We start from the raw sequence: 25,755 nt of genomic DNA, 5'->3' as shown, positions 1-25,755 counted from the left end.
CATGACATTAGTAACTTTTCTTTACATTAACTTTCAAATTGGACCCATGATGCTGGTGCTGCCATCTTCATGTGAGCGTTCTTTGCTTCTTGTGTTGGTCGCAAGATGTCTTACTTTCAGTTACCGGGAGTTGACATGTGGTAGAGGTCGAAATTCTCATAGCGGAGGATCTATCAGCTTGATAAACATCAATGAACTTGCAGTTGTTTGGTGTAGAGAAGCCCTTGGTGGTATCAGTATTAAATTCATTTGCGAGAAACCACGTTCACATTCAGAGGTAGAAATGGAAATGCCGTTGATGGTGTTTACAGGAGGTGGTAGTAATGACAGCTAGCATTTTCTTTTCAACAAGGAATTCATGATAGTCTCTTAGAACTTGCCTGCCTTGAATCCTTAATTGCCTATACAGATTTTGTACTTCAACTACACCAAAAGTGACATTCTTTTGAACATTATCTGGCCAGCATTCAGGATACAGTACTTTTGTTCATTCTGGTACTGGTTTATCTTTGTTAGCAGATGATTTTCCATCCGTTGTCAAGCTGTTGTAGAACATTTCAAGATCAAGAGAGCTTTTTGCATTGGCACCTCAAGAGTCTTATCACATGCTCGTAGTTTAACACTGAGTTCTGACAACTCTTGAAGACCAAGATCAGGACTAAAATCAACATTCATAATTTTTTTCAAGAGACCATCAAACATATCTCTTTCACTCTTTTGCCTGTTCTCATCCTGTTTTGCTCTTTCAAAATGTATCATGAGTAATCCATAGTTTTTCCACACTGCAGGAACACTTCTGTAACTTGAAGCTACCAACAAGTATTTAGAATTCTTCTCCAGTGTGGTACAGCTGCTGAATCAGATAGTCAGAAATATTTCTCAGTTTTTTGGCATTTTTAGGTGTTATAAAGTTTGTCAAGAAATGACTTAAATGATTAATCTATAATGAAAAGTCCCTGGTAACTACATCGCCAACAGAGAGTACCATTCACTTCAAGATCAATTTCAGATTCAGACTCATTGAATGCCTGATTTTTCTTGGCAGTTTTATAGACTCATCTAAAAATTTTGGAGGTTATCTCTTTGTCATGTTCAAAAGGTTAAGTAAAAGAAACTGCCAACTTTTCTTTTTTTTTTTTTTTTTGCAGCAGTTAATATGTTTGTGGCACACTTATAAATGGAACTAATTTTATGAACATGAATCCTTTTTCATAGCGAAATCATTTGAACATTTTTATTTTCATCAAAAGAAGATATTAAACATGGCCCTAACCATTTCATTGTTTGATGGGAAAGTTTTTACCAATACAATTTTAATGTGAATGCTGTTGATTTTGAGTAAATGCAGAAGTTGCCTCCAATTGTACCTTCTTTCCTTGTCATTGATATACTGTGTTGAAACAAGGAATGTAATTGGATCCAAAAACCTCTTGCAGAGGATTTGAATGGCTGTTGACTTGTTAAGTAAACACTTCGTATGTGTTTTAAGCGAAGAAAGTTGTTGATTTGATTTTATGTGAAATTTCTTTAATGATTGACAGTCTTTAGTTATGACTACAATGGTAACAAAGATAAATGAATAATTATTAGTAATATATCTAATTTTATTGTGTTTTCCTTATACTTCTCAAGGTTGCAGAAGGTTTACCTGGTATCCACAAGGCTGAAATATTGAGTCTTTGTGATGAAGTTGATATCCTTTCTCGTCAGTTGAGTGATCTGTGCAGAAGAGGACATGGCAATACCCCTCAGGCTCAAGACATTGCTAGGTGAGGTGATGTATTTATTATTTTCCTTTGCTCGTATGAATGGAGTGCACAGCTGAATGGTTGTGGGATTTTTCTTTCTTGTATTTTGTGCTTTTGTTTTCACTCTTGTGTTTTGATTTTGATGGAAGAGTAGTATTTTATTCTGCAAATATTAAAATCTTAAGAAAGGGAAAAGGAGATTTAGCAGTGCCAATTTGGTTGTTATCCTCTCTTATGTGCTCCTGTTGCATCCTTGCTTCAGTAACTGTCTGTGGTACTTTCCTTCTGTTATTTTGCTCTGAATAGACAACTAGAGACCCTGTTTTATGATATTAGTGTTTTTACAGAAGAAGAAATATTAAAACTTCTTTAGCATGTACAGTATTTACCTTTTCCAGTTATGGCAAGCTCAAATGCCACAAGAATGCATACAGTGCAAGCATGAAAGTTCAGGGCAGATAATTTAACAACAGCAAGTTTAGCTAGTAGAGACAAAGCATAGCATTGCCACAGGTATGGTTTTTGTTGGCGACCATACTGCTGTGTCCAAATGTAAAACATAACTTTCTTCCAATTGTTTTTATTCAATAAATGTATTCATAGGATATTCGGATAAAGGACAAAAGCTAATATCTGATATATTTAAATATATGCTGTATTTACATGATGATGATGATGATGATGATCATCATCATCATCATGAAGTACATTCTCTTCATCATATGAAACCAAAATACGAAACCAATACTGATCACTTCACACAATTTATTGCTGCAAAAGTCATGAATGGTAACAGTTTCATCATCAATAAACTAACAAGGTAAAATATATTGTAAAAACTCAAAATTTAGATGTTTAATTATGGTCAAACAAAAACAGTTGTATGCATCTTGCCCATAATGGTAATTAAGATGTTCGTATTAAAATTATGAAATTTGATTGCTCTCATTTCATAAACATACCCATGTATTAATAAATGCCATTATAGGCTTATTACATAATGTACTCATCATTTTTGTTTCCCCTTGTCCAGCCCCTGCCAGGTCAGGGTGTTAATGGTATACCATCACTCATTTTTAGGCTGTCGTTTCAATGCGGTTGCCATTCCTATAGGTGGGTAATATACTTTTAAGTGATAATAACCAAGCCAGCCAAATTTTCTCTAGTATGGGAAAATGGAACTCTAAAAAAGTAACTAATTGATTATTTCTGTGTGAAACTCTACTAAAAGCTGTCCAGCTGGTGTGGTGAGGGGACTAACCTTTTAGCGCTGGACATGAAGAGCTATGGCCACTGGTTTGTGGCTGATTATGATGTTGATTTAGAATGTACATTCTGTTTTCAAAGGAATTTTTAAGAAAATGTGGAAGTTTTCTAGTATTCATGACCTCACGGGTAAGCTTTGCAAACTTGAATTTTTAAAAATGCCAGTAATCATACCACTGCAGTAGTGTTGTGTACTCTTTATCCTCCTTAGTCTTATTAATACTATAAGGTTCTGTAGATTGCACAGTTTCTCAAAGATAGAATGAGCACATGGTGTTGTATGTTCCTCACATTAAATATTTTATCAGACTTAATTTTAATAATATTGTTCATATGTCCCACTAACTACTTATTGACGGTTTTTGGAGATGCTGAGGTGCCAGAATTTTGTCCCACATGCATTCTTTTACATGCCACCAAATCGACCGACACAAGGCTGACGTATTTGAGCACCTTCAAATACTACTGGACTGAGGCAGGATCGAACCTGCCAAGTTGGGATCAAAAGGCCAGCGCCTTAACCGTCTGAGCCACTCAGCCCGTCAGGCTTAATTTTAATTGTTATTAAAACAGAATTAATTTCCCATGTAGATACAAACTTTGTGGATACCTACAACAAACATTATATCTATAGGTTGACCTCTGAAGGAAGATATTACAGTACTTTAATTAATCTTGCTCCTCATATCTTCAGTGATGTGGTGCCTGTGCTGTCTCTGACAGCTATTGGTGGAGCTGTTAGGGATCCAGCCAGCCTTCGGATTGAGCACACGCCATATATACAGTTAGTTATCGGAAAGGTATATCTGAGCAGGAATACAGGGTCTCTCTTGTAAACCCAGACCGAGCGCACGGTGTTTGTACTTTGCACTACAGCAGCTGCCTCAGCCCAGCTTAAGTTGTGCGTGGCCGCCCTGCTTTAAGCGTGTATACAATCTTATATGAAATCTTACCTTATAAAAGATGCTGGAAGTGTCATCTTTCATAATGAGGGACTTCATAAATACCATAGGGTTTTCTGCACACCAATAGTGAAAGTTATGACTGTTCACATGACCCTTAAGATGATACCAGGTCTCGTCCAAAAAGAAGAAGAAACTGAAATCTCTACTTGTGCTAATTTTGCGAGTGATATACTTGGTGACTGTTCAAGATTCGCACCAATGTCATCTAGGTTTTCCTCTCTTAGAAGTGGGTTTTCCTCTGTTAAAACTGTTCGTGTGTGCGGAAGTTTTTTATTGAGCACTGAGCTAGTAGTTTCAAATTTATTTACAATTACGTGAATCTGTGCTCATGAAAGTGGCACTTCACCAGGAAATTGCTGAACAATGCATTGTGTCCCCGTCGAGCTAACTCGTACTTAAAATAACTTTTGCATACGAAAATACGGTGTTGCAGTGATAACTGTCTCACCATGTTAACAGCTGAGATTCAGACTGGCTATTGATGCTAGTCAAACACATGCACGTTCCTTGCAAGGTCAAGAACTATGCGCATGCCTCCTGTACAGCTGCTTAGGTCTTGGAAAGTAAAAATGGCGCTGAACGGTCTGGGTTTAAAAGAGACCCCCCATATGAATTAAACTCTAATTTTAGGTATTGAAAGGAACCAAAAAATATCAAATCAAGTCATATATAGAGGGACAGGAACAAGAAAAGTAACAGAGCATTGCTGCATAGATGTTTGCCTTATTACTGTATATGTTACTTTTCTTGCTCTTATCTCTCTCTATATAAACTTTAAGTATAAATTCCATTGTGTTTCTTTTCCTCTTATATGCATTTGCTATTGTTGTCATCTAATTACATTTCTTCAGTGACAGTAACATCCCTTCTTCCTAGTCTTATGTGCACTACAGAACATAATCTATAATTTCTTCTGTTCCTAAAATAACATTAGTTTCTCACTATCTGTGGACAAAAATATTAACTTTCCAACAGGACTTCTTCTTAACATCATGACTAGATAAGAGCACAACAATCAATTACAGCATAGTTTCCAGAGTGTAATACCATGAAAAAATGCTTCCATATCAAGGACAATTTCAACAAACATTAATGAGCATTTGCTTATAGCTCAAGGAGTAGGACCTACATATTTATATAAAATCTGATTTGGAGAACAATTCAGATTATGAGAGTAAACACTAGGGTTGCAAACTCTTCTGTATTACATTGTAACTCCCATGCTTTTCTAATTCTTATTATTTTTAAAGCTGTAAGCTGTCTCCCTTTTTCATTTTACCTGGGAGTTCATATTTGCTGTATCACTGACACCAACATCTAAACTGACATATTTAAGTCTGCCATGCCTTTTCTCTCTGTTAATTGCACAAGTGATACTGCAATGTAATATTGATAATATTTGGTTGTTGTTATTATCTTCCATAACCATAGTGACAGTCTAACAGATCATGGGTGGTCCACCAAAAAAGAAAGTGAAATACTCATGTGTTTTATTAGAAAAAGTGGGAAGAAATTTATGCATAGTTAATGCTGTAAAAATTAACCATTTCAAGGTACATTGCTATTTTGTAAGTGGGAGTTCAGCATACCTCATGGCGGCAATTCAGATTGTGTACAGCATGCCAGTACAAAAAGACACAAAAAAATAGGGGAATGAACGTACCTTCTAAGATCTCCAGCTCTTTTCATTGTTTAAGTGAGACTATAGGCCTGAGTGGTAAGCCAGATAAAATTGCAGTAGGTGAATTATTAGTTGTCTGTTACCGGATGAGTTGGCTGTGTGGTTAGGGGCGCACAGCTGTGAGCTTGCATCCGGAAGATAGTCGGTTCGAACCCCACTGTTGGCAGCCTTGAAAATGGTTTTCTGTGTTTTCCCATTTTCACATGGTAAATGCCGGAGCTTTACCTTAATAAGGTCACGGCCGCTTCCCTTCCACTCCTATACCATCATCATCATAAGACCTAACTGTGTCAGTGCGATGTAAAGCAAATTGTAACGACAACAATAGTTGTCTGTCATGCAGTAAGACATAATCTCAGTTATAGTAGCATGGGCTCTGCAGATAAAATTTCAAAGAGCATATTTGTGGATTCTGAAGTGGCCAAAAACATGCACTGTTGCAGAACGAAGGCCGAGTCTATTGCAGGAAAGGTGTTGGTGACATTAAACGTATTTGACTTCTTAGATATACTTAACAATCCAGAAAAGTATAAAATCTTATTTTTCTGTGCTACAGATGCATCAGATTATAAGAACATTAAACAAATTTCTGTGGTAATTAGATATTTTGATCCTTTTGTTGGCACCAAAATTAAACTTTCAGATTTTGTGGACCTTGAGGCTTTGATTAAGTCATTCTCAAATCACATTCTTTAAATGTTAAATATATTTCACTGTAATGCACATACCATGGGAGTGTTGATTGTGGAAAATTCAAATCCATGGTTAAGCTTATTTTTGTGATGATAATGACAAAATATTTAACGCAAACTGTACCAATCATATATATATAATCCACTGTGGTACTAATCATGCTTGTGATATGTTAGATATAGATGTAGAAACTGTAGTTGTGAAGGTTTATTGACCTTTTTCAATATCAGCAAAAAGGAATGTGCCTACTAGGTGGCTGTCTCTCACATCAGCTGCTGATAGGTTAGGTTGTTGAAGAACTGGAAGCCAATAAATAGCTATTTTCAAAGCATAAATGAAATGCCAAAAGTTTCCCAAATATATTTCAACTACCAAGATATCCATGCCTCGCTATGGTATAATACTGAAATTTATAATTGAATGCTTAATGTTTTATATGTAATCCGCAGAAATTCGCAATCTGACTCGTTTTCTGAGAGATTACAGCAAAGGTCCTCCCATTTTTCAGTCTTTCTTTCCAGCAATCGATTTCGTACTTCCCGGGCTAGCTCCATGTATTCCGCCTGGTCAGTTGGGTCCCTAAATATTTGCCATCATTTCTTATAAGCATTTTTAATATGGAACAAATCCTTGAGATCCGGCGTGGTGTCGTCTTGAGTACCTTGGCGGTACTGAACCCGCGGACGGACTGCATTCCTAGTCATTACCTGGCCAGGACCCATTTCCAGCGTGGCCCGCACATTTTGACGATGGTCCAGAACATTATTATTATTATTATTATTATTATTATTATGGGTGATATTAGTTGAATTTAGGTTATTATTATTATTATTATTATTATTATTATTATTATTATTATTATTATTATTATTATTGATGTTCTGTACCCTGCAGCAAGATGCAAGACCGCTACTTTGCGGTAAATTACATCTGCTGCCACTGTCATTGCTGACAATGTGACCAGCACGATTGTCGCGTGTAGGCAAGTGCGCGGGATTTCTGGCGATACAAATTTTTTTGCTATTGCATTACTGACCTTATTATAGAGGTGAACAATTGCACGGTCAATATCATTCCTATCATTTATTTCAAATCTGTTTAAATTTTTTTTTTATATGCCAGGAGAATCTACTGTAATGTAACTTTAAGTTCTCCAATGAAAAGATGGCTCTTGAAAACGAACACAGGAAAGATTAAAAAGGATCGGTTTACGATCAGAATAGAGTACATTATTAACAGTAAAATCAATTGGTCTCAACTCCTTTTTCACCCCACCACCGTTAAGTTTATTTACCCTCACCCCCCCCCCCCCCCCCAAAAGGAAGGCATATTTCCTTATGTTTAAAGGAGATTCCAAATACCAATGTTCACGTCTGTTACCTTCAGTTTGGTGATATAAGTATCCCCATAAAATGAATTAACTTTTTTTTTTTCACTTCCTTTCACACTCCCTCCCTTAAGTGAATTTTTGGGAGAAAAATACTTGTTTCTTTATTAGTAAAGGATCTGGCTCATAACAATAAAGACAATGCAGAAATTCTGGCTAAATTTTCAACAAGCTTTTAAATTGTGAGGAACCTAGAGAACTCCTTCATTTGGACACCAATATCCTGATATAAACACCACCAGAGACGCGCAGGTCACCTACGGGTGTCAAATCAAAAGACCTGCATCTGGTGAGCCGAACTTGTCCTCGGACACTCCCGGCACTAAACGCCATACGCCATTTCATTTCAACACCACCAGAGAACATCAATCCCCCCACAATAAAGGAAGTCTACCAAGCTCTGAATAAATTAAAAGACTACAAAGCGCCAGGAGAAGATCAGACCATTGCGGAAATCTAGAAATATGCAGGAATATCAGCAAAAGTTGCCCTCCATCAACAACTTGTGTCTATCTGGATTAAAGAAGAACTACCAGAACACTGGACAACAGCCCTCATTCACAAACTGCACAAAAGAGACAAAACCGACCCTAATCTACAGGGGAATCTCACTGCTAGACATAACATACAAAATATTTTCAATAATTGTCCTTAATAGGATAGGTTTACAACTTGAGAAAGAACTAGGAGAATATCAAGGAGGTTTCAGACCCTGGAGGAGCTGTCCTGATCAGATCATCAGTCTTAAGTTGATAATGGACTATAACAGGAGAAGAAATAGAGATATGCTGATAACATTTGTAGATTTCAAGAAAGCTTATGATTGCATCCATAGAGAATCTCTGTTCAAAATTTTAAGACATCTTGGTCTACACCCCACGTTAATAAACATGATAAAATTGACTCTCACTTACACCAAATCAAAAGTGAAGTTTAGGAGTGAAACATCACAGACATTTGAAATTAAAACTGGACTACGGCAGGGAGATGGGCTCTCACCACTATTATTTAATTGTGCTCCAGAAATGGTAATGAGGGAATGGTTTAGGAAATGTCCCCCCCAAAATAAAGATTGGCCGAAAAATCAAAACAAATTGCCTGGGTTTTGCTGACGATTTAGCATTACTAGCAGTGGACATAAAAGAAGCAAAAACCCAGATATCAGAACTTCAAAACATTGCAAATAAAATTGGCCTCAAAATATCATTTTAAAAAACTGAAATTATGCCCTAAAAACCAACACAGCTAAAAGAAGTTACCATAAATGGTAATAAAATCAAAATAGTAACTCAATTTAAATATATTGGAGAAATAAATGAAACATCTCAATCCAAACAAGAACAAAGAGATTAGCTAAAAAACAAAAGTTAACATGGGATATCTACAAAAAGAAATGTCTATCAGTAAATGCAAAAATAAAACACTACAATACAGTTATAAAACCGGAAGCTACATATGCAGCAGAAACACCTTTTCACCTGAATAAACAATCAAAGACTGACAGACTTCAGAAAATTGAAAGGAGGATTAGAAGAACCTGCATCAACAAAAAATACCAGAAGGATGTACAGTGGTGGTTAATACCTAACAAAGTTGTGTACAAAGAGCTAAAACCCATTACAGATACTATGCGTAAGAGGAGGTTGGGATTCTTTGGACATATCATGAGGATGCAGGATTCGAGGCTTCTGAAAACACTAGTAACACAATCTTGTCTCAAAAAATACCACAACAGGATGTAAATGGATCAGAGAAGTAAGAGAGGATCTGAAGGAAATAGGCCTTACAACAGAAGACACCACAAATAAGATAAAATTAAATACAAAACTCAAGAATACAAACCTCCGCTTTACCCTTACACAAAACAAACTAACAACACACATATTTTCAACTGAGGAAAGGGCACGAAGATCGGAGTGTCTAAAGAAGTACTGAGAAGACCGCAAAGCCCGAACAATCCCTTCAGAGAGACCTGAACGACGGACTGACTAAAGTGATCCTATGTGGTCATAAAAGAAGAATAAGAAGAAGAAGAAAGGATCTTCTAAATAGCAATTATCACGGCTTCTTCAGTTTTTGAGATATGTGTCCTCATAAAAGGAATTCAACTCCTTTTCACCCCCCAGCCCCAAGATGATTTTCCTTCAAAAATGCGTTTCTCTTTGTTTTTAAAGGAGATCCAAATACCAATTTCCATGTCTGTAAAATCTTTAGTTTTTATTAGATGCAAGTATCCTCATACAATTAATTCAATTAATTTTTTAATTCTTTCACCCCTGCCCCCTCCCTTCATTGGATATTCTGAAATTAAAAGAATACGTATTACTTTACTTTTAAAGCAGATTCCAAATACCAATTTTCATGTCTGCAACATCTTTCGTTTTTGAGATAATAGTATCTTCATGCAAATAATTCAACTCATTTTTCAATTTCCCCCCCCCCCCCCCCCTCCTTTAAGTGGTTTTCCAAAAAGAAAAGAAAAACACATTTCTTTATTTTTAAAGGAGATTCCAAATGCCAATTTTTAAGTCTGTAATATCTTCAGTTTTTGAGATATCAGTATCCTAATAAAAATAATTCAACCCCATTTTCACTCATTTTTACCCCCCACCCAAGTGGTTTTTGCAAAAACAAAAAAATACGTGTTACAATTTTTCACTTCTGCAACATGTTAAGTTTTTGAGATATACTGTAGACATGTTCATTTTAAAATTTCACCCCCTTTTTTCCCCTTAAGTGGATTTTCCAAAATAATTATCTATGTCTCTCTACTTTTACAGGAGATTCCAAGTACCAGTTTTCAAGTCTGTAACATGTTAGGTGTCCGAGATATATTGTAGGCCTAGGTATATTAATTAAAATTCCACCCTGTTTGTCACTCCTGTTCACCCCCTATTCATTGGATTTTTTCAAAAGCAAAAAAGTATGTTTTTCTTCATTTTTAGAGGAGATTCCTAATACCAATTTTCATGTCTGTAACATCTTTAGTTTTTGAGATATAAGTCTCCTAAAAAAATGTGTTCAACCCTTTTTCGCCCTCCTTGATGGGATTTTCCAAAAACAAAAGCAAAAAAATACACGTTTCTTCATTTTTAAAGGAGATTCCAAATACCAAATTTCATGTCTTTAAACTGTTCAGTTTAAAAAATTCACCCCCCCCCCCCCCTTTTCACCCCCTTAGTGACGGAATATCCAGAAATCCTCCTTACCGAGCACCTACATTGTAATATGAATGAATTCCCAAAATTTCATTCCTTAATGTCCAATAGTTTTGAACAAAGGAAGAGACATTGTGTATGACCAAATTATAAATCTTGGTATTTGGAAGGTAACTTCTGCTATGCACTGTTTGTAAATATCAAAATTCAGGATCTAAGTCATGAAACAGGGTCTCTGAATATAACTGTGGTTTGCCTGTGCTGCTTTCTGTAATGGTGTGTTGGTTTATTTTCTTTGTCCAGGATATTATCACAAAAGTTGTATGACCTCAAGAATTGTATCCAGAATGCTGTTGTAAACAGAGTAGTTGAAGACTTCATAGACATTAGCTCTCCTTTAAAACAATTCACTGATGCTGTTCATATGGCTGAAGGTGAGTCTTCTGGCCTTGTATAGCATTTAACAGTTGTTTTCAATCCAGCATTAAGAAAAGTTATCTTTTTACCTAGTTCAAATTATTATTTTATTGCACCCATTATGCTGAGACTTATTTCCTTGTGCTATGTATTTATATGTAGATTTAGCATCTGTGTACTATTCTTGTAATCTCTGCTAGTTTAACCTTAACTATGTAGTTCTCTGTTGCTAAAGTAGGTAATAATATTTCTAACTAGTTTGCTGTGAATTAAGAGTGTACAAATAGAGGGCTGCTTTATTTGTGATGGTCAGACCTGTGGTGTAGGGGTAGCGTGTCTGTCTTTTACCCAGAGGCCCCAGGTTCAATACCCAGCAAGTCCAGGGATTTAAATTCTGGACTGAGAGCCACAATGGGGTTCACACAGCATCATGAGACCAACTGAGGAGCTGTCTGATACAAGAGGCAGCAGACCCAGTTGTGAAAGCTAAGCAATATGCCTGAGGTTGTCGTCTCGCTGAGCATGTGGTACTCCAGTATTGGCAGGAGATCTGGCTGGGCAACAGTTTACTTCACATACCAAGGTCCTTTACGGACTGTTATACCACAGGTTTTTTTACATTTTTTATTTAACATGTCACTGCTGATGTTTCATCAGTGAATATAGGCTACAGTACAGAATGAGCACTACTTTTGCCTCTAACCTGTGATGTCAGTAACAATTATTCAGTTACTTCATCCATGTGCTAAGGTCATATAAAATGCTGCCATCTTTCATTTTATATCATAGTGAAGGAATAATAATAATAATAATAATAATAATAATAATAATAATAATAATAATAATAATAATAATAATAATAAAAAATATTTGCGAGGGATTGTGGAAAATCTTACGTGAGACACTTGTGAAGGGTCCGCACTCCACGAGTGTGTGGGATTCTTACCCACTAAAAACCACACACACATTTTCTCACAATGTTTGTTTCTACCCCGGAACCGCTCTCGCATTACTTCAGGGTAGTGTCGTGCTTTTAGTCATTCAGAATTCTTCTTCCTTCATTCATCTTTCACTGATGTTCAAAAGCATCCAGATCCATCTTCTTCTGGCACAGGATACTTTCCACATATTCTATCACCCTATCCCAGGATTCCTGATTTCTCAGCATCACAAGCACGATATTATCTGGCGTCAATACTTTGAGTTCAGGTTCCACAATACTTCTTTCTGTCAACCAATGATCACACACGAAGAAAGTATGTAGGACGTCATCTGTATCACGACAGTAAATGCATTTTGGACTGCTGGCTATGTTCAATTTGTGCAAATATTTACGGAAGTATCCGTGCCCTGTTAGAAGCTGAGTAATACAGTAATTTACCTCACCATGAGTCCGTTCAATCCAATCATTTAGACATGGTATTATTCACTTTGTCCATTTCCCTCGAGGATCACTTTCTCGTCCCTGTTTCCAGCGCTCCATTCAGCGGCTACGGGCTAACTTCTTTGCACATTTCTGTCTGAGTTCTCCTTGAGTACACCAGATTTCCTGTCGTTCAAAAGCAAGTAAATCAATAGGCGCTACTCCAGCTATGGTGAGGATTGCAGGTTCGGATACCGTATGATATGCACATCCTATTCGCAACGCTGCTCTTCGTTGTACCGCAGCCATCATTCTCCTATACTTTCCTATCTTCAGTGATTCAGCCCGTACCTCGGAGCCATACAGAGGTACTGATTGGACTGTTGACATCAGAAGTCGTCATTTGCTAGATCTCGGGCCTTTGATATTGCTCATAAGTCGGCTAAGTTCGGTCATATATTTCGCTGCCCTTTCTGTCGCCTTCCGGATATGATGCCAGAATGTGAGTTTGGTATAAAGCGTAATGCCTAAATATTTCACACTGTAAATTGTTTCGATGGCTATCTCTCCAATTTGAAACGACACAATTGTCTCAATTCTTTTTATTTTCAAAAGAACAATTTCCGTTTTATGATCAGCAAGTGTTAGTCTGTGAATGTTCATCCATCCCTTTACCCGTCGCATCACTTGATTCAGTTTAAGTTGCGCCATTTTCAGATCACGGGTCATTATCAAGACAGCCACATTGTCAGCATAATCTATAAGTGTTGTATCTTCAGGCATCTCTAGTCGCAGTAAGCCATCATAAGTAATATTCCAAAGGCCTGGGCCAAGAATGGATCCTTGTGCTGCACCAGCTGTAATCCGTTTAGTCTTTTGTCCACCCTCTGTATTATACAGCAGTAAGCGATCCTTCAAATAGTCTTTCAATATTCTCATGAGATACTCTGGAAGCTTGAATGTTTCTTGAAGTGCTTCCAACATGTCCTTCCATCTTGCTGAGTTGAAATCATTCTTCACATCCAGGGTCACAAGAAGCGCAACTTTGAGAATAATGATTGCCCGTTTGTGCTCTTTTGGCAGTGTTCACTATTTCTAGTACTGCATCAACTGTCGAATGTCCTCTCTGATAGCCATGCTGACGAGGTGATAAGTCCCCAGCTTGCTGAACTGCTGAGAGTATTCTGGGCTGTAGGAGCTTCTCTAAACCTTTTCCTGCAGTATCAAGTATACAAAGAGGTCTATACCCCCCAGACTTCCCTTTGCTGATCAAAACTAATCGTGCCTTTTTCCATTGATTGCTAAAAATACCTGCCATGAGGCAATTGTTGTACATTTCCAGCAGCAACTTTGGACAGAATTCTGCCGTTATCTTCAGTACTTCAGCTGGTATACCGTCTGGCCCTGGGGCTTTCTTATTGCTGAGAGAACTAATGGCTCTTTGTAGTTCTTCTGTAGTGAAAGCGGTATGTCGATTGGTTGCCTTACATCTTCATCAGCAATCATCTCTCGATGATCAGGGAACAAGTTATCCACTATTTCTTTCATGGTTTGCGGATCCATGGTTGGATTTCATAGCGCCCCAATTTTCTTCAAGATGACCCTAATAGCCCAGTCCCCATGGGTCATCATCTACTTCCTTAGCCATTGCCCACCATCTGTCAGTTGTACTTCTCTTGATTGTATTTTGGAGTTCTTTCCTTGCAGATTTATATTCTGTCATGAGTGAGACATCTTCCTGGCTACCTCTAGCTCTCTGTGCTCTGCGCCTCAGTCGTAGACAACGTTTCCTTAACTCCGCAATTTCTTCAGTCCACCAGTAATGATGATGATAATGATGATAATAATAATAATAATAATAATAATAATAACAACATCATCTAAGAAGATCGTAGCGGAACAAGCACATTGGCTACGAGTTTCGGGTCATCTAGCTGTGAATGTGTATTCGAGCGATATAAGGCTTGAACCCTACCGTCGGCAGCCCTGAAGATAGTTTTCAGTTGTTTTCCATTTTCACACCAGGCAAAAGCTTGGGGTGTTCCTTAATTAGGCCATAACTGCTTCCTTGCCAGTCCTAGTCCTTTCCTACACCATTGTTGCCTAAACACCTAACCGAGTTGGTGCGACGTTAGCAAAAAAAAAGAAAAAAAAATTATAGCGGCTGTCTTTTAGTAAAAATAATCAAATAGCTTTTCTATAATAAGCAGTAGTACTATTAGGCAGACTGTCAGGCATGTGGAACCAACAATATATTTTATCTTTTATGTCATTAATAAATTTCAGTGCTCCAGGACTGCAGTTTTTCTAGGATTTTAAAATTAGAGAGAATTTGTCGTATAGAGTTTATTTTCATAGCAATTTTAACAATATTTCTATAAAGTATTAACAAATTAAACCTTCAAATTTTGAAAACCAGAAGAGTATATAATTGTCATTTTTTTTCTCTGTAGTAGTTTAACTTCACACTAACACATCAAAGGTTTTTGGCAATATAAAGATGGGAAAGGATTTGGAAGGTACTGGCCATGTCCTTAATTAAAGTACAGTCTCAGCATTTGCTTGGTGTAAAAATCATGGAAAACCTCCTTTCTGTTTTGTTTTTTTATGCAGTTTGGCAAAGATTCCACAAACTTTGAGCACATACTTTTAAGTTTTTCATATCATCGTGAAACTGCACTGTAACTAGAGACTCTCTCATGTGTACTTTTGTGGAACAGTCAAGTTTTTTGAGCCTCCTTTTGCAAATAGCCTACATTTTGTATTGGATTAATATAAGAGAAGTTCCCTGGACACTTTAAGCCATGAATATTGATCTCACTGAAGAATTTCTCTCTCTCTTTTTTAAGTATGACAAGGAGCCAAATCTTGCTTGAAAATTGTCGCCATCTGGAAACTACTTCTGCAGATCACCAACAATTCTCATTTCCAGTATTTGGATGGTCTGGTCAGATTTCATCATCCTGTCAACTGGTACTAAGGCTCCAGTCCTTCACACATGAAACACCCCTAAAACATCTTCAGGGATGTGTTACAGTCTGTTGCAAACGTGCTGAAGTTGTTGATTCATTCTTTGCTTGGCACAAGTGTTAAAACCTTTGCCGCTTCACTTCAAAGTGACACTCATCTTCCAGTGTTCCGTTGTCCAATCCTGATTACTATGTGCCTACAAGAGATTTCTCCACTTAGAAGGTATTTCTTTACAGGTTTGCAGGTTTTCCTTCCAGCTTGCAGAAGTCTATATGTAGAAAATTAGAAACATACAGATTCACTCACCCTTTCTCAAAATTTGCAAGCCAACTTCACAGCCATGAGTCTGGGGTTGGATTTGGTTCTTCTTAGGAGAAAACAGTCATCAATTGGCATCGTTTTTAGTTTTCTTTTTCCTGTGACAGTTGCCTTTTTTTTCCCCCTATGAAATTGAGCCAATCTGTTTGTGCTGCTGAATAATTCTATTTGTAGTGCGTGAACCAAAACCAAATTTAGTACCTATCTCTATTCTGAGATAATGCTACAATATTGCACTACACTTCCTGGGTGTCGTATCCATTGAAGATGTAGGTATTACTAATTGCATGAGGAAACCTCAAAATTCCTCCAAAGTGACACACATTGAAATAACTACACTTTTAACTTAAAACAGTCATCACACAGATTTCTTATCAATGAATAACAGTGAAAAGAATCCATAGAGAGCACAGGTTCTAGGAATAAAAAATGTTTGATACACTGTTGCCAATCATTGAGAAAGTTATGAAAAAAAAAGTACCTATTTCTGATTAATTTGCAGAGTACTGTATGTAATGTATGTATTTTTTGTTTCTTTTTGGTAATGTTTTATATTATTTTTAAAATGAAATTTGCCAATAAACTTAGAAGGGATGCGAAATTAATCTGGGAATATTGGTGATTTATCAATTTCTGTTTAAAAAAAAGTCCTAGGTCATCTTTTAAATTAAATTTCAGAATGTAGGATAATCCTGTCTGCCTTAGAAAAAATTTCTCCACCGATTTAAAAAAAAAAAAAAAAAAAAAAAAAAAAAGAGTCATGTGTGTAGGACTAGAAGTGAAAAGGAAGAATTGTGTCATGGAAGGGATGGGGCCATTAATTTATTTTTTATGAGACTTAAATATTAAGGGATGATCTTATGAACACCGAGCTCGATAGCTGCAGTCGCTTAAGTGCGGCCAGTATCCAGTATTCGGGATATAGTAGGTTCGAACCCCACTGTCGGCAACCCTGAAAATTATTTTCCGTGGTTTCCCATTTTCACACCAGGCAAATGCTGGGGCTGTACCTAAATTAAGGCCACAGCCACTTCCTTCCCACTCCTAGCCCTTCCCTGTCCCATCATCGCCATAAGACCTATCTGTGTCGGTGCGACGTAAAGCAAATAGCAAAAAAAAAAAAAGATCTTATGAAGATGAGAAATTAGAAGCTAGGTTTTAGCCATTCTGCTAACGTGTGTTGACAAATGGAGCATTAACCAGCCATTCTTTCCGATCTTCAACCCAGATTATTCAAGGATATTGACTCTGTATTGCTCAATGTATTTTTGCTTACTGACTGAATTGTATTAGATGAAATGGGAACCTTTCTATTCCTTGTTCAATATCTACTCTAGGACTAAGTGGGGCAACTAAACAGAATATTCATTTTTTAAAATGTTGATTCCTCTTACACTAAATTTAGACTGCCGTGGAGACAAAGAGTACTATTACAATGTGTAATATTGCTTTGGGTCATGTAGCTGCCAGCTTGTATTCGGGAGATAGTGGGTTTGAACCCCACTGTCGGCACCCCTGTAGATGGTTTTCAGTCTTTCCCCATTTTCAGACCAGTAAAATGCAGGGGCTGTACCTTAAATAAAGGCCACAGTCACTGCCTTCCCGTTCCTAGCCCTTTCCTATCTGGGAAGGGGAGGGGAGAGGAGGGGAGGGGAGGGGAGGGGGGTAATGGGTGTGACAGATGGTGTGAATTATAAAAATGATTATGTCTACAGTATATCTCAAAAATGTAACATGTTACAGACATGAAAATTGGTATTTAGAATCTCCTGTAAAAGTAAAGGAACATGCATAATTTGTTTTTGGAAAATACACTTAAGAGGAAGAGAAAAGGGGTGAATTTTTAAAATGAGCATATGTACTCTATATATCCAAATCTTAACATACTACTGGAGTGAAAATTGGTATTTGGAATCTCCTTTAAAAATAATCACATACTTTTTTTGTTTTCGAGAAAGCCTCGTAAGGGGGGATATAAAGTTCTGAAGAAATGGTTGCATTTTTTATTAGGATACTGATATCTCAAAAACTGAATGTGAACTGACCTCAGTTGCACTCCACCGGTAAGGTTGTTTTACATTGTGCGCAAGGTTCTATTGGTTCCTACTTGAATTGGGAGTATTCCTTATTGCACAGCAAGATTTTATTATATTATAAGAATGTCGAACAGTTCTATCAACATTTAACCTCTGTTGTGGATTTATTGGACATCATGCAAGAAATATTCCCTCTGCGCCAATGTTGAACTTTATATCTTCTAGAATTCAATAGAAGCATTTGGATTTCACTTTAAAACCAGCATATTATGATTTTAAATGTGCAATTTTAGAATATTCGTCAACAGAGCTCATTTTATACAATTTTCCAATAATTGTATGATAAATATTCATATAGTTTAATTATACGTGACATAACTCTAAAGATTTTATTTGTCACTGATAAACATAACATTGTTACATCTATAATAGTTCATAGATTCACCATTTTATGTGCATCATTCCATCATATACTCAGTTCATTCTTTCATTCCACCGTGTAATTCTGTTTTAAGAATAATTATTATTATTATTATTATTATTACAAAGGATTCATCCCCAAGGGTTTTAAATGGGGGTTAAGACCCGAAAACAAAATACTCATTATTATTATTATTATTATTATTATTATTATTATTATTATTATTATTATTATTATTATTTTATTGGTTTTATGTCTGATGAACTACTTTTATGGTTATTGGAGATGCCGAGGAGTCAGATTTTGTCTTGCGGGAGTTCTTTTACTTGCTGGTAAATTTACAGACACGGGGCTGACGTGTTTGAATACCTTCAAATACCACTGGACTGAGCCAGGATCGAACCTGCCAAGTTGAGTTCTGAAGGCCAGCGTCTTAACTGTCTGAACCATTTAGCCCGGCAAAGTTAATAACTGGAATCAAACCTTTTTTTAAAAAATTTCGTGTGGCTATTTCTAGCCGAGTGCAGCCCTTGTAAGACAGACCCTCCGATGAGGGTGGGCGGCATCTGCCATGTGTAGGGAACTGCGTGTTATTGTGGTGGAGGATAGTGTTGTGTGTGGTGTGTGAGTTGCAGGGATGTTGGGGACAGCACAAACACCCAGCCCCCTGGCCGTTGGAATTAACCAATTAAGGTTAAAATCCCAGACCCGGCCGGGAATCAAACCTGGGACCCTCTGAACCGAAGGCCAGTACGCTGACCGTTCAGCCAACGAGTCGGACAAAAACTCGTGTCCTCATCCTGACGTTGTGCAGCTCTTTTCAGGCACACCCCCGTTGGAGGTGAGCTGCATGTACCATTTTAACCACATACCAGCCCTCCTGCCATTCTTAAATTCCTGGCAGTACCGCGAATTGAACCCGGGCCCCCGAGGACGGCAGCTAATAACACTAACCGTTACGCTACGGAGGCGGACGGAATCAAAACTGAAGAAGGAAGAGTGAAATCTGGAATCAGCTCAAAATTAACTATCAGATTAAATGAATTTAGCATTGTAATAAACAAGGACAAAGAACTTATGAGACTTTATTAATGTCTGCTTTAATAATGACTTACGTCACTGTCATTCTCAAGGTGTCAATTAAATTTGAATTATACGTCCAGTATTATTTCACGATACTTATTTCATTTGATCCACTTTTTTGTATCGAACGCGGAAAACTTTACACTAGGATCACTATAACATTGTTGATTATAGCAGTTCGTGACACCACATTGTCATTTAGCACGACGAGGACGTTCCTTATTGACTCTATATGTAAATTACATGTTACAGTGTACTGTTATACAGACAAATAACAAAACTTTCTGTGAATCAACACTACAGTCGTGCGTTAGTTAAATCAGCATGGCCTGCTCCCTACCTCACTGCTTCACCACCTTTAGCGCTAGTGGTCACTTGCACGCTCCCCATTGCAGTGACACTTTTCTTTCTCCACTCTCGCTTGTTCATTGCACGTGAAATTTGGCACACACATAAGCCTATGCTCTATCATTTCTTCTTACACTGGTCGAGTAATGTGCCCTTTCCTTATGAGTAGCTCAAATGGTAGTGTGCTGGCCTTCTGAGCTCAAGCTGGTGGGTTCAGTCCCAGCTCAGTCCAGTGGTATTTGAAGGTGCTTGAATACTCAGCCTGTTGGCAGATTTACTGACATGTAAAGAATTCCCGCAGGACAAAATTCCAGTACCTCGGCGTATTAAGAAAACTGAAAAAGTAGTTAGTGGGACATAAAACCCAATATTATTATTGTAGATTTGAGGCAGGGTAGTGTTTTCTTCCTCTGTTCTTTTTTGTTTTAAAATATTAAAAAGAAAATGAAGGGCAAGATGTTAACAGGTCATGTGGATTCTATTTTATTTGTAGTTATAATGAGGAAGATAGTGAAGGATAGATGCAGATGTAAATAATACAATGGAAGCAAGGTACAGAAGTGTTACAGTGAAGATCAGTCCTAGAAGTCTGTAAATTTGACAAGGAATCGGAATGAAAGAGAGACAGGGATTTTAGAAATAGGAAGATTGTAGTTATTTAGACAACACAATGTTGCAGGTGGAAGGGTTTGGTGGAGAGATTCATTTATTGAAATATGAAACTAGGATGTCTGGCTCCTAGTCTGAATGGTCAGCATGGAGACTTTTGGTTTAGAGGGTCCCAGGTTCAATCCCCAGCTGGGGACTGCGTGTTTGTCCCAATACACTCCTACACACAATAGTGCATACATCCCTCCCTGTAGGGTTGGCACCAGGAAGGGCATCTGGTTGTAAAACAGGTTCAAATCCACATGTGCAACACCTCAAACACACCATAGTATAAGAAAAACAATATAAGAGGAAGAATATAAAACTAGGATGTACAAAGGAAATGCTGAAGAACCCACTATTCTTATTTTGTACCAGTGCTGATCACAGTCTTGGCAACTCGACCTTAATCAAGAGGAAAAGACTAAGATCAGAATAACAGAAATCAGGCTTCTGAAATATATAGAAGAAAAAATCAATTGTATATCCTATATTTTGAGACAAAATCTTTTCTTTTTAGTCTATACCTTGACAGACTGAAGTGAATATTTCTCAAAACTTCCTAAGTTCTGAGTAGGTCTGAATAAAAAATTCTATAAGCCTACACATATCAATTAATGTTAACTGTGTCTATTAAAAAAAAAGTTTGTGTAATGACACTGTACTTTGAGCATCAGGTCTGGTGTTCGCTTCTGAGTTAATCTATATACAGTATATAAAAGAACATGTCCTGACTGACTGACTGACGGATTCATCATCGCCGAGCCAAAACTACTGGACATAATGAAATGAAATTTTGATGATTCATTCATAGTAAAATGTAGGTGCTCGCTAAGAGAGGATTTTTGGATAGTCCGTCGCTGAAGGGGTGAAAAGGAGGGTGAAATTTTAAAATGTGTGTGTGTATATCTCAGAACTTTAAAAGATTACACATGTAAAAATTGGTATTTAGAACTTTAAAAATAAAGAAACCCGTATTTTTTTGTTTTCGGAAAATCCCAATAGGAGGGGTGAAAAGGGGTGAATAATGGGTTGAATGCCTTTAATGAGGGTTCTTATATCTCATAACCTGAAGATATTGCTGACCTGAAAATTGGTATTTGGGATCTCTCTTAGAAATAAAGAAACACATTTATTTTACTTTTCAAAAATCCAATTAATAGGGTGATGAAAATTGGGGTGAATTTTCGAAATGAGTGTATCTATATCTTAAAACTTCAAAAGTTTACAGATGTTAAAAGTGGCATTTAGAATCCCCTTTAAAAATAAAGAAACATTTATTTTTTTGTTTTCTGAAAATCCCAATAGGAGTGGTGAAAAAGGGGTTGAATGCCTTAAATGAGGATACTTTTATTTTAGAAACTGAAGATATTACAGACCTGAAAATTGGTATTTGGGATCTCCTTTGAAAATAAAGAAATATGTATTTTTTGTTTTCGGAAATCCACCTAAAGTGGGAGATTGAAAAATTAGTTTAATTTTTTGTATGAGGATACTATTATCTGAAAAAAGAAAGATTTTGCAGACGTGAAAATTGGTATTTGGAATCTGCTTTAAAATTAAAGAAACGCATATTCTCGGAAAGTCTAATAAAGGGGGGAGATGAAAAATTGAAAAATTAATTGAATTAATTGTACGAGGATATTTACATCTAAAAATCTAAAGTTGTTACAGATATGAAAATTTGTATTTGGATCTCCTTTAAAAACAATGAAAAATGCATTTTTTGGGGGAAATCATCTTGGGGGCGGGGGTGAAAAGGAGTTAAATTCCTTTTATGAGGACACATATCTCAAAAACTGAAGATGTTAGAGTCGTGATAATTGGTATTTAGAAGATCCTTTACTATTAAAGAAACAAGTACTTTTTGTCAGAAAATTCACTTGAGGAGGGGGGGGGGGGGGTGAAAGGAAGTGAAAAAAAGTGATTTCATTTTATGGGGATACTTATATCTCAGAACTGAAGGTAACAGACGTGAACATTGGTATTTGGAATCTCCTTAAAACATAAAGAAACACGCTTTCTTTTTCGGGAGATGTGGGTAAATTAACTTAACGGCGGTGGGGTGAAAAATGCGTTGAGACTAATTGATTTTACTGTTCATAATGTACTTATTCTGATCATAAACTGATAATTTTTAATCTTTCCTGGGTTCGTTTTCAAGAGCCATCTTTTCCTTTGGAGAACATAAAGTTAGATTACAGTAGATTCTCCTGGCATATAAATAAAAATTTAAACACATTTGAAATAAACGATAGGAATGATATTGACCGTGCAACTGTTCACCTCTACAATAAGATCAATAATGCACGGAAATATATCATTCGTGTCGCCAGAAATCTTGTGCACTTGCCTACGCGCGACGATGGTGCTGGTCACATTTTCAGCAATGACAATGGCAGCAGATGTAATTTACCGCCAAGTAGCGGTCTTGCATCTTGCTGTGGGGTCCAGAACATCAATAATAATAATAATAATGTTCTGGACCGTTGTTCAAATGTGCGGACAGTGCTAGAAACGGGTCCTGGCCGGGTAGTGACTACGAATGCAGTCCGGCTGCGGGTTCAGTACCGCCAAGGCACCCAAGACGACACCACGCCGGATCTCCTCAAGGATTTGAACCATATTAAAAATGCTTATAGGAAAAGATGGCAAAGATTTAGGGACCCAACTGACCGAATGGAATACCTGGAATCAGCCCGGGAAGAACGAAATCGATTGCTGGAAAAAAAAGGTTGAAAAATGGGTGGAACTTTGCCGTAATCTCTCAGAAAACGAATCAGATTACGAATTTTGGCAGATTCCCTCAGAAAACGAGTCACATCGCGAATTTCAGCGGATTATATATAAAACGTTAAGCATTCAATTATAAGCTTCATTATAATACCGTAGCGAAGCACGGGTATCTTGCTAGTATCTAAATAAGTAGAATTAAGTTGCGGTAAAATATGTTTTGCAGCAAATTCTCAAGGATTGTGTGTCTGGCTTTATATAATAGTTTCTCTTTTTTTTTTTTTCCATGCTGGTCACATGTTTATCTTGTTTTTATTTTCATCCCAGTTCCTACTTCCAATTTCTAAATACTGCCTATTTGAGTTCTCATTTACTCTTAATGGAATGTTTTATTGCAGAACTCGCACTATTCACACTTAAAATACATTGCAGCAGTATATTTATTACTGTTTTTCTGTTTCCCTTACTGCCCAGTCTGAAGTTGCACTGAGTTTGCTTCAATGGGAAATGCCCTTGGTTCAGCACTCAGACTGCATTATATTATAAAATTCATCTAAAAGAACCCCATGATACCAGCATTCAAATTATTTAAAAATAACTTGTCTCTTATTTGCATGATGTCTGTGCAGTAGTGATGTAGTCAGTGCCACAAATCTGAGTTTGATGGATGAACTTGAGAGCAAATTTCTGAATATCAAGAATTCACTATGAGACGTTTCGTGGTAATAGTACACACAAAAAAGTTAGATGAGGTCAGAGAATTTAATTTAAATGATCTTTCGTTGGTCTGATTGAGAGAATCATCTTACTTTGATACATCCTATGGTTTCAGAAATTCCTGGAAGTGAGCACATATTTGCTGAAAAAGCACAGCAGTTGCAGCAGTTTTCTACCAGAGCTGCTAAAACTGCATGCATGGTTGCTGCTGGAGGTAGTGGCGGGAATAAGAAGTTAGCTGAATCTTTGCTCAACTCTGCATCGCAAGTAAGAATATTACTTTCTAGCTGAAATTTATATTTGTTTCTTTGTATTTGTTCATTATATCGCAATGTTAATGGCAGAAAAGAAATAATAATAATACTGTAATGGCATGTAGCCTCCGGAGAGGTCTGGTGCAGGTCTTTGAGTGCCGATAGCCGACCTGAATATTGGTGAGGATGAGGCCCTACCTATGATGAAATTTAACGTTGAAGATGGCACAAACTTCCTGTTCCTGTTCCTGAGCTAGAGGAAACAACCAGTGAAGGTTGATAACCTTGACCTGCCTGGGAATCAAACCCACGACACCCTTGGACCAACGGCCAGCATGCTAACCAGTTAGCCATGGAGATGAAGGAAAGAAATGCAAGTTATAACTTTATTGTTGAAATTTGCTGTTTGAATGAAAACTAGTGTACCAGGCGAGTTGGCCGTGCGGTTAGGGGTGCGTGGCTGTAAGCTTGCATCCGGGAGGTAGTGGGTTCGAACCCCACTGTTGGCAGCCCTGAAAATGGTTTTCCATGGTTTCCCATTTTTACACCAGGCAAATGCTGGGGATGTACCTTAATTAAGGCCACGGCTGCTTCCTTCCCACTCCTAGCCCCTCCCTGTCCCATTGTCGCCATAAGACCTATCTGTGTCGGTGCGACGTAAAGCAAATAGCAAAGAAAAATCCTAGGCCTTTCCTATCCCATCGTCGCTATAAGACCTATATGTGTCGGTGTGACGTAAAGCAAATAGCAGTAGTGAAAACTAGTGTGATGACAGCAAAGACAGCATGTCCACTGAAAGAACCTGATTTTAATCATTTGAAGTGACTTTATCTCTTGAGACATGTGTCAAACCAAATAATGCAGGTATTTCCTTCAATAAAGGAAGGTTTTCTTGAGATTGAGTCCAGTTTAGGAATCTCATCTTCATCTTTGGGGTTCAAAATAATAGTGGACTTTTGACCTCCACTTCCTCTGTTACAAACATTTTATTTTTAAAATGCTATTTTGCAGAGAAGGAAATATGTCTGAATTTCAAGGTAATTTTCAAATTGAAATATATTTTGAATTGACATTAATAACCACTGAGCCCTCCTCTGCGAACCATGTGACCTTGCCGCGGTGGGGAGGCTTGCGTGTCCCAATGATGCAGATAGCCGAGCCGCAGGTGCAACCATATCGGATGGGTATCTGTTGAGAGACCAGACTAACGAATGGTTCATCGAAAGGGGGGTAGCAGCCTTTCGGTTGTTGCAAGGGCGGCAGTCTAGATGATTGACTGATACGGCCTTGTAATAATACTCAACATGGCTTAGCTGTGTTGATACTGCTACACGGCTGAAAGCAACGGGAAACTACAGCCGTAACCACCTCCCGAGGACATGCAGCTCTCTCTGTATGAAAGATGTACTGATGATGGCTTCCTCCCGGGTAAAATATTCCGGAGGTAAACTAGTCCCCCATTCGGATCTCCGGGTGGGGACTACACGAGAGGGGGCGATCATCAGGAAGATGGATACTGACATTCTGCGAGTCGGAGCGTGGAATGTTA

The 25,755-nt window shown here is 37.5% G+C and overlaps 1 protein-coding gene across 4 annotated transcripts in view; it reads left to right on the top strand.

Moving 5' to 3' along the window:
* Positions 1–25,755, top strand: part of Vinc (vinculin) — a 413,074-nt gene that overhangs the window by 169,221 nt on the left and 218,098 nt on the right. For all 4 annotated transcript variants that reach the window (XM_067141297.2, XM_067141296.2, XM_067141293.2 and 1 more), the window contains exons 9-11: positions 1,633–1,769; positions 11,202–11,332; positions 24,068–24,219. In XM_067141297.2, coding sequence (XP_066997398.2) covers positions 1,633–1,769; positions 11,202–11,332; positions 24,068–24,219 — 420 coding nt within the window. The remainder of the gene's footprint in view (positions 1–1,632; positions 1,770–11,201; positions 11,333–24,067; positions 24,220–25,755) is intronic.

Source organism: Anabrus simplex, chromosome 2 (genome assembly GCF_040414725.1).
Source record: "Anabrus simplex isolate iqAnaSimp1 chromosome 2, ASM4041472v1, whole genome shotgun sequence".
NCBI lineage: Eukaryota > Metazoa > Arthropoda > Insecta > Orthoptera > Tettigoniidae > Anabrus > Anabrus simplex.
This window is presented reverse-complemented; position numbering and strand designations above follow the sequence as displayed.